The following is a 10,515-nucleotide window of genomic DNA, read 5'->3' as shown; positions in this document are numbered from 1 at the left end:
TGACTTGTTTGATGTATTTTGAAAGACACATTAAGGTATACAGTGATGTTAGTGTATATTTGTTTGTTTTATTCCACATGTTTTCCTTAGTATCGCTATTTTATGTATGTGTACATATATATTCGTGACTATTAAAATAGTTTAGATTGTATAATAACATGAACCTTTTTTATAGTGTACGTTGTACGACTTCTTTTCTTTAATAATAAAATAAAATAAAATTTATTTTTATCGTATTTCATAGCAGGTAGTCGTATTAATGACTTGAATAACGAACTTGGTGTATAGTTCCTTTCAATTAAAATGTTGGTATTTGATAGCAAGCAACCAACCAATGATGTTCTTATCAAATACTTACTTCCGTGTTAATTTCCTTGCTTTCACCACGAATTCCTGTCCTTTTTGACCTACTTCTTCCAGTCCAAGGGCAAATCTTGTTTTTGGAAGTTCGTTTGTATGTTACAGTACCTTTGGAAACATATCTTTCAAATTCTGCACTGATTAATCTGACTAGGTGAGTACATATTTACTTTTTATTTCGTTCTTATCAAAGGGATAAATAAAACTACTTAAATAATATTCTTAGTTGAAAAAATGTATTCATAAAAATTATCAATTATGGAATATTTTGGATAGTAGTAGGGTTAGTTTTAACATTACAAACTATTTTAATAAGACATCCTTGATGGCAGTAGGGTTAGTTGTAACATTGCTAACTGTTTTAATGAGACATCCTTGATGGTATTAGGATTAGTTTTTTACTATTTTAATAAGACATATTTGATGACATTAGGGTTAGTTTTAACGTTGCAAACTGTTTTAATAAGACATCGTCATGGTATTAGGGCGAGTTTACGTTGAATGTTTTTGGTTTTAAAATGTCTACACACCGTATCGTAATCCAATTGATAGCTTGTTTTGTTTAATTTTTTTTTAAATGAGAAAGAACTAGTGTTTTGAATTTCATGCAGAGCTACACGAAGGTTATCTGCACTAGTCGTCCCTAATTTAGCAATGTAAGACTAGCGTCCCCACAGCTAAAAGGGTGAACATGTTTGATGTGAAAAGTATTGGAACCCACATCCTTCAGATTAGAAGTCGAGCACCCTAACCACCTGGCCATGGCGGGCCTGACAAAGCACTAGGGTTTGTAATTTAGACAAAGCTACACAAGGAATTACAGTGGATAATAATAAACATTTTATGACAAAAAATACAACTATTTTTGAGTAACCTGACGATGCTGATTCTAAGCGATATTGGAAATTGTTGGTCATCTCTGGTTTCTAGTTATGATATATTTATTCAAAATATTCTTATATATCGTGAAAATAACATTCTCCTTAACTTTTCCATTTATTGAAAATGGTATGTAAGAATGAATGATCCACGACAAGTTTCTTTGAAGTTCATAGCATGAACAACAGAAATCAATGGCTTATTTTTGCTATAGTACTAAAGTACCACTTTCAGTCTAACTTTGTACAAGTCGATGAAAACTCACCATTTTTGCGGATGGTGTTCAGTACCTAATTCTTCTACTAGTACATCTACATATTTATTTATACAGACACAAAGTATCTTGCATGATGTAGTGAGAAGCAAAATTTTAATGGTGAGTTCAAACTCTTGTTCCTGGAACTAATAAATTCCATTCCTGTAAACAAGAGCCAAACCTTTCCCATGTTGCTCTGAGAGAGACAAGACATGAATCAGATCATTTAGTTTAGTGTGATCAGATGGGGCAGTTGATATCGAGGTGCCACAGGAATAGAATTACTAGTTGAAAATGGTTTATTGTCTTCTTCACAGGATAATTCTTACCCAACTCGCCGGTAAATGTAATTGAAGTGTAAAAATTATGTAAAAACTACACTGACAAACACCACACTAACATTATTTATAAAATACAATGTGATAACTGCCACGACTTCTATATTGGAGAAACAAGTAGAAAATTGGAAACCAGATTCAAAGAACATAAAAGTCAGCTTCACACGTTTTCGAACACTGCAAGTCAAATAAATTCAACGTAACCATAGAAAACACTCAAATACTAAATGAAGAAACAAACATAAACAAACGCAAAATTAAAGAAGCCTTACTTATACAACAACTTAAACCCAAAATAAACCAATATAAAGGAACGCCTTTATACCTATATTAATATAATAAAATAAATAAAATTATATATTCAACATATAACACCGCCATCTACATTCCGACACTCAGTTACACAACCCCTTCCAAACATGTGGTCAGCTTCCGGTCAGTTACCTCTTTCTTTGTGAACCTGACGATGACCGAAGAAGGTCGAAACGTTGTTCGCTCTTCTATGTAAAATATTTTCTCAACCCAAACGAGCCTTTTTTGCATATAAATTTCTCTACAAGTGGGTTTTCTCGACATCACTGAATCATTGTGATGTTTGGAAACTTAACAAGAGTACTAATTGTAAAAGAGTGAATATTACTATAATTATATGAATATTACATAACAATGGCTAAATTGAATTTGTATTTTTCTGTTTAATAAACGGTTGAAGCAACTATGAAGATACAAAGTTTCCTTTCGGTCTCGAAACGCCCTCTATCTTTCCTGCTCTGGTGGTTATCCTCCTTCCTTCCCCTACACTATCTTAATGCTGACTCAGGTAAGTTCTCAAAACCATCTTAACTACCTGTCCTAATGGTGACTGAGGTATTCTTAACTATTGATTCTTTGTGTAGAACTAGTTTGTTGTGTTAGTTAGTTTTGACATCACAAACTCGTTTTGATATTTAAACTCTGAGTAACTCACAAATATATGAATAAACCTTCAACTGTTCCTTTTTTTTTTCTGTATGTCAAAATTCCTATTTGATTTTCTTCGATAGAACATTTCGTTTATTTCTCTGGTAGGATTAAAAATAGAATAGAAACTGTAGCTGTCTGTCGTGTTATAATCTTTTGCATGTGACGTATGTGCTGTTAAAAAAACAAACTGTTTCCCAACTTCAAGAAAACGAATACCCTTCTCGACATCGTTGTTAAACGTCACCATTTCATATGAATTTTTGTCACCATCAAACTGTATTCACCATAATCAACATTACAAAAACAACAAAATAAGTGAAAAAAATCTTCCATAACTCTGTGACCTTGCTCTCAAGAGATGAGTGAAAAGTTAGTCATGTGACATTACTGAGCACGTTGTGAATGGTACACAAATTCCAAATCAAAACAGATTGATGGACACATCTGGACGATTGGGTGAAAAGAACGAATACTTCTAAGAAACAAACGTAATCGAAAAGAAACCATTTCGGTGGATGAACGGTTAACAAACAAAGAACTGATAAAAGATAGTGAAAGTTAACTACAAAATGATATATTATGAAGATTTCAAAGGTTAAACACCTAAAACAGATGTTGTTTGATTCATATCTACTGTATTTCATGTCGCCAGCGGTTGTTGACTACTGTCACTGAGTTGAGAGGTTAAGAGGATTTTTACTTGACAACCCCTTTGATATCTCTAATTTGTACAGTTCATTACGAGACACTCTCGTTCTCACTGAACTGAGGAGTTTATTACAATCCCGTTGTTGTCACTGATATGTACGTTTTTATTACGAGACAATCTTGATATTGTGATTGAACTGAGGAATTTATTACTAGATAATCCCGTTTGGTCACTGATATGAAGGGTTATTACTAGCAATCCCTTTGTTGTTACTGATTTGAGTTTATTACAAGGCAATCCCGTTGTTATCATTCAGTTGTAGGGATTATTACCAGACAATCCCGTTGTTGTTACTGAATTGAGTAGTTTATTACGAGGCAATCCCCTTTTTATCACTGATAAGAAGGGTTTATTACTGGACAATCCTGTTGTTGTCACTGAATTTAGGAGATTATTACAAGGCAATCCCGTTGTTGTCACTGAACTGAGGAGTTTATTACTAAACAATCTCGTTGCTGTCACTGAGTTATATGGTTTATTACTGGACAATCCTGTTGTTGTCACTAAATTACGAAGTTTATTAATAGAGAATCTCGTTGTTTTCACTGATATGCAGCATGTATTAAGAGACAATCGCGTTCCTGTCACAAATATGTATGGTTTATTACGAGACAATCTGTTGTTTTCAATTAATTGAGGAGTTTATCACTAGACAATCCGTTGTTGTCACTGATATGTAAGGATTATTACTACACAATCTTGTACCTGTCACTAATATGTAGGGTTTATTATGACACAATCTCGTTGTTTTCACTGAACTGAGGAATTTATTACAAGACAAACCCCTTATTCTCACTGTATTGTAGGATTTATTATTAGACAATCACATTGTTGTTACTGATACATAGGATTTATTACTAGACAATCCTGCTGTTGTCATTGATATGTAGAGCTTATTACAAGAATCTCTTTGTCACTGAATTGCTGAGTTTATTACTAGACAATCCCGTTTTTGTCACTGATATATAGGGTTTGTTACTAGACAATCTCGTTGTAGTAAGTAAACTGAGAAGTTTATTACCAAACAATTTTGTTGTTATCACTGATATATATCGTTTATTATGAAACAATCCAGTTGTTGTTAATGACGTTTAGGGTTTATTACGAGATATCCTCGTTGTTGTCACTGAATCGAGGTGTTTACTGCTAAACAATCCCGTTGTTATCATTGAGTCGTAGGGTTTATCACTAGATATTTTTGTTGTTGTCGCTGATATATACCGTTTATTACTGGACAATTCCGTTCTTATCACTGACTTGTAGGCCTGGCATGGCCTAGCGCGTTAAAGCGTGCGCTTCGTAATCTGAGGGTCGCGGGTTCGCGCCCGAATCGCGCCAAACATGCTCGCCCTCCCAGCCGTGGGGGCGTTATAATGTGACGATCAATCCCACTTTTCGTTGGTAAAAGAGTAGCCCAAGAGTTGGCGGTGGGTGGTGATGACTAGCTGCCTTCCCTCTAGTCTTACACTGCTAAATTAGGGACGGCTAGCACAGATAGCCCTCGAGTAGCTTTGTGCGAAATTCCAAAAACAAACAAACACTGACTTGTATGGTTATTACAAGACAATCCCCGTTGTTGTCACTGATATGTATGGTTTAACACGAGAAAATCCCGTTGTTGTCACTGAAGTAAAGAGTTTATTACTATACAATCCTGTTGTTGTAACTGTTATAAAGGGATTATTACTAGACAATCCTGTTGTTGTCACTGATATGTAGGGTTCAATATCAGACAATCTCGTAGTTTTCACTGATATGAATGGATTATTACTAGACAATCCCGTTGTTGTCACTGATATGTATGGTTTAACACGAGAAAATCCCGTTGTTGCCACTTAATTGATGAGTTTATTGTTACACAATCCCGTTTTGTCACAGAATTGATGAGTTTACTACTAGACAATCCAGTTGTTGTCACTGATATGAAGGGATTATTTCTAGACAATCCCGTTTTAGAGTTTGTTACGAGATTATTTCGATGTGGTCTCTAAATTGAGGCGTTACTTACCTGAGAATCTAGTTGTTGTCACTGATATGTAGAGTTTATTACTAGACAATCCTGTTGTTGTCAGTGAAAAGTATAATTTATTGCTAGACAATCCCGTTGTTTTGACTAAGTTGAAGAGTTTATTACTATACAATCCCGTAGTTGTCACTGATATGTGGGGTTTATTACGACACTATCTCGTTGTTGTTACTGAATTAAGAAGTTCATTGTTATACAAGCACGTTGTTATGTCTGAGATGTAGGATTTATGTAGGATGTTGTCAGTGAAAAGTATAATTTATTGCTAGACAATCCCGTTGTTATGACTAAGTTGAAGAGTTTATTACTATGCAATCCCGTAGTTGTCACTGATATGTGGGGTTTATTACGACACTATCTCGTTGTTGTTACTGAGTTAAGAAGTTCATTGTTATACAAGCACGTTGTTATGTCTGAGATGTAGGATTTATGTAGGATGTTGTCAGTGAAAAGTATAATTTATTGCTAGACAATCCCGTTGTTATGACTAAGTTGAAGAGTTTATTACTATGCAATCCCGTAGTTGTCACTGATATGTGGGGTTTATTACGACACTATCTCGTTGTTGTTACTGAGTTAAGAAGTTAATTGTTATACAAGCACGTTGTTATGTCTGAGATGTAGGATTTATTACTAGACAATCTTGTAGTTGTCACTGAATTGAATATTTTATTGCTAGACTATCGCATTGAATTGAATGGTTTATTTCTAGACAATCCCGTTCTTATGACTGAGTTAAGAAGTTTATTAAGAGACAATTCCATTGTTATCACTGAGTTCTAGGGTTCATTACTAGATAATCCCGAAGTTGTCGCTAATATGTAGGGTTTTTTACGAGACAATCTCGATGTTGTTACTAAATTGAGGGGTTTATTACCAGAGAATCTCCTTGTTGTCACTAATATATAGGGTTTATTACTAGATAATCCCGTTGTTATCATTCATTCGTAGGGTTTATTACTAGACAATCCTGTTATTGTCACTGAATTGAGGAGCTTATTAGGAGAAAATCCCGCTGTTGTCACTGACATGTAGGGTTTATTACGAGATAATCCCGTTATTGTCATTGATTTTAGGAATTTATTACTAGACAATCTAGTTGTTGTCACTGATATGAATGGTCTGTTACTAGACAATCCCGTTGTTGTCACTGAATTTATGATTTTTTTACTTGATATTTCCGTTGTTGTCACTGATATGAATGTTTTGTTATTAGACAGCCCCATTGTTGTCACTGAAATGTTCTATTTCTTACGAGTCAATCCCTTTGCTGTCACTGAATTGAGGAGTTTATTGCGTGGCAATCCCGTTGTTATTACTGTGTTATAGGATTTATTTCTATACAATCCCGTTGTCACTGTTATGTAGTGTTTATTACGAGAAAATTTCGTTGTTGTCACTGATATTTAGTGTTTATTACTAGACAATCTCGTTATTGTCATTGATATTTAGTGTTTATTACTAGACAATCTCGTTGTTGTCAATGATATTTAGTGTTTATTACTAGACAATCTCGTTGCTAACTCTTCTATTCTAGCAGTGGCAGTGAGGTTTATAATATGGAGTTAGATACACGTAGTGAACACAACAGTAAGAGGTTATCATTAGATTTCCGGAAATATCAATCTAGAAATGAGGTTTTGTACTTATTAGGAACATGTACTTGAGGTAAGAATAAGGTTTAAAATGAAAGTTGAAGTTTCTTATAGTTATGTTACACATTCTTGAAGCATGTTTTGATACTGGTTACAATAAATATTAGATTTTCTTTTGCTTATACTAATGGTTTTTGAAAGTCTGTTTAAAGTTTCTAATGGTGTTAATATTTGTTTAGTTAAATTGTTTGTACACTAAGTTTCCTACTTAATGGAAGTAAAGTGTGGTCAGTTTTCACGTTTAAGACATCCAGAACTAAATATGACCGATATGGTTAGCTGATTGATCATGTTTTTTTTCTATTTTCAGAATGCCTTCCTTCAAGAGAGAAGGATGTGCACGTTTTCTTGACTGTTTCTTCTCTTGCGTCGGTGCTGCCATCCAGTAAACTGATAGAAAGGCAGCTAGAATTAAACTGGGTTGGAGGCAGTAGGAATACTGGTGATATTGTGGCGCTATATAACCATGATCCTGAAAACAGCTTGGAAAGTCCTGTGTTGACAATAAATCCGTTACTTTACGTAGGAGGCTATTATAAAACTAATGTCCAGTTTCCTCGCGTGCATTTTACCGCAAATAATCTTACATCAGATTGTTTGGGGTTTTGGGTGGCCTATGCCAGGCAAGGTGAAATATTGGGATGTTCTTGTTTACATGCTCGACCTACGTGGATGAAGGACAATGGCCGAAAGATCAGGAACATCCCACTTGTCCAGCTCATGATTCCAGGTACACACAATTCTGGTAGCTATCAACAGTATAAAGGTTTAGACAGCGAAACAGTCTTTTTACGGTACCTTTACAATCAAGAAGAGAGAATCTTTAATCAGCTGGCCTATGGTATCAGGTTCCTGGACCTCAGAGTCGGGTTTTACCCACATACCAAGGAAAAGTTTTGGATTAACCACCGTCTCTTCTCAGTGAACAACACCCTGGTGACTGTTTTACAGGACGTGGCAAATTTTCTACAAGTTACGGAAGAAGTTGTCCTTCTTGATTTCCACAACTTTCCCACTGGCTTCTTATATCGACCAGAAATCCATCGCTGGCTTATTAGACTTGTTTCCGAACACCTGGGTCCCTACATGGCTCCTCGACATGTTGGTCCCAATGTGACACTAGGAACTCTGTGGAACATTGGGAAGCGTGTGCTAGTTAGCTACAACAGTCATCATTATATTTCTAGTAATCTTCTGTGGCCACCTGTCACCCACATCTGGGGGAACAAGCAAATTGTGAGGGATTTGAAGATCTTCTTTGATGGTGCCCTCCGTCAATCTAACTACTCGACTCTTTCATCCGCCATGGCCGAACTGACTCCTACAATAGCGACTTTTTTCACAGAACCACGCAAAGGTTTACGCGGTTTAGCTCATGACGTGAACAGGCAAATAACACACTGGTTTAGAGATCTCTGGTTGCTACAGTCTAATATTATAGCAACTGATTATTTTCTGGGAAATTATATTATTGATGTTAGTATTCAGAGAAACATTAACATATTTTGTCTGGAAACCAACCCTAATTAAATCTGATATAGTACTGTAGCATTACCATTCAAAGAAAAGAGATCAGAATCAAATAGTTTGTTTTTATCACTTGAACTGATCTCCTTAAACCAAAACTTTGTTTATTGTAACTCCTTTGGAAGATTTCCTTATGTTGTATATCTGGAAGATTTCCTTATGTTTCCTTGACTTTAAATTACGATAATTTAAATTATAAAAGTTAATGTGTATCAGATATATTAAAGGAAAAATAAAACTGTGAAGAAAGGTAACAAGGCTACACTTCTCATTCTCTGTTATACTTTAAAATTTTGGCTGGACAAGATAAGACCATAAAACTGAGACATCATGTACTTTACTGTGATTTACCAGTCTTTCTAGTTTAATCGTGAATTTTAAGTCATGCTTGTTATAGTTTAGTGAATATTTATAAAATAATCGAAAATTACCATTATGTAGGTTATTTTTCAGTTTTAATATTTGACTTGGGTATCTAGTGACTCATATTCTCTGTAAAGATTAAAGATCTAGCTAAGCACTGTGACTCGGATGTCTAATGACTCAGGTTATCTGTAGACATATAATGTACGAATATAATAGTCATCCAGCGCATGGTATATAGCTACTTATATGCTTTGTATTTATTTAATAGGAACACAGTGTGTGCAAAATACCTAACGTGCATAAAAGAAATATCATGGAACAAGTATAGTGGTTGGCCTATAGCTGTAGGATGTTTTTTCGTGGAACAACCATAATGGTTAGTCTATAGCTGCAGAATGTTGTAGGTGGAACAACTGTAGTGGTTGGTCTATAGATGCAGGATGTTGTAGTGGAACAACAGTACTGGTTAGTCTATAACTGCAGGATGTTGTGTACATGGTAAATGTAAAAATTGGCTTAAACGTATGGAAGCCATCAGAAAACAGCGGTTTTTTTTATTATTATGTGTATTGCAACGTGCACATCTAGACTACTGCTTTATAATCAGTGATGACGAGAAACCCACTTGTTGAGAAATATATATGCAAAAACGGCTCGTTTGGGCTGAGAAAACACTTTACATAGAAGAGCGAACAACGTTTCGACCTTCTTCGGTCATCGTCAGGTTCACAAAGAAAGAGGTAACTGACCGGAAGCTGACCACATGTTTGAAAGGGGGGTTGTGTAACTGTGTGTCGAATTGTAGAGGGCGGTATTAGATGTTTGAATATATAATTTTATTTATTATATTAATATAGGTATAATATCCTATATATAGGATATAATATATTATATTATATAGTCTATTAGTCTATAATATATTATAGACCTATAATATAGGTCTGATATCCTATCAGACACGAACAAATTTAAACCAATACACACAAATCCAACAAAGACACACGAGACGCAACTGAACAAATTACTACTACAAATGAAAAAAGCCAACACAATTTCACAAACACTTTATTCCTACCTACGTAAAACCGACTCACGCACACCGCAAATATACGGCATCCCCAAACCTCATAAACCAGATTGTCCATTACGACCAATAATGTCCACATATGAATCGTTTAATTACAACCTTGGTAAATACATAGCATGGGCATTCTCCAAATATGTAACATCAGCCAGCTCATTTATCAAAGACTTTTTTAATTTCAAGTCTAATCTAAATCAACTTAATCATAAAGCCTTAATGGCCAGTTTCGATGTTATATCCCTCTTTACAGAAATTCCAACCACTGAAGCCTGCAAGATAGCCTTAGAACTCTATATCCGAGACCCTAACCCAACTATAGAAATTCCCAGTAACCAGTTAGCAACCCTCATAG

The 10,515-nt window shown here is 35.0% G+C and overlaps 1 protein-coding gene across 2 annotated transcripts; it reads left to right on the top strand.

Annotated features, from left to right (window-relative positions):
- Positions 1 to 366: 366 nt before the first annotated feature.
- Positions 367 to 8,967, top strand: LOC143247149 (PI-PLC X domain-containing protein 2-like). Of its 2 annotated transcripts, none has more exons than XM_076494778.1 (3): positions 367 to 514; positions 2,546 to 2,653; positions 7,497 to 8,967. In XM_076494778.1, exons 2-3 carry the CDS (start codon positions 2,551 to 2,553, stop codon positions 8,714 to 8,716), a joined length of 1,323 nt encoding a protein of 440 aa, XP_076350893.1. In that variant the 5' UTR covers positions 367 to 514; positions 2,546 to 2,550; the 3' UTR covers positions 8,717 to 8,967. The 2 variants fall into 2 exon arrangements, with proteins under 2 accessions (XP_076350893.1, XP_076350894.1); XM_076494779.1 differs by having other exon boundaries at positions 420 to 514; positions 2,540 to 2,653.
- The last annotated feature ends 1,548 nt before the right edge of the window (positions 8,968 to 10,515 follow it).

This window comes from Tachypleus tridentatus, chromosome 3, assembly GCF_004210375.1.
Source record: "Tachypleus tridentatus isolate NWPU-2018 chromosome 3, ASM421037v1, whole genome shotgun sequence".
NCBI classification, from domain to species: Eukaryota; Metazoa; Arthropoda; class Merostomata; order Xiphosura; family Limulidae; genus Tachypleus; species Tachypleus tridentatus.
This window is presented reverse-complemented; position numbering and strand designations above follow the sequence as displayed.

Excerpts from the sequence above, each read along its gene's own strand:
- LOC143247149 (XM_076494778.1), top strand. The coding sequence starts at position 2,551 with ATGAAGATACAAAGTTTCCTTTCGGTCTCGAAACGCCCTCTATCTTTC. Across the intron at positions 2,654-7,496 it reads CTATCTTAATGCTGACTCAG|AATGCCTTCCTTCAAGAGAG; the intron begins GTAAGTTCTCAA and ends TTCTATTTTCAG.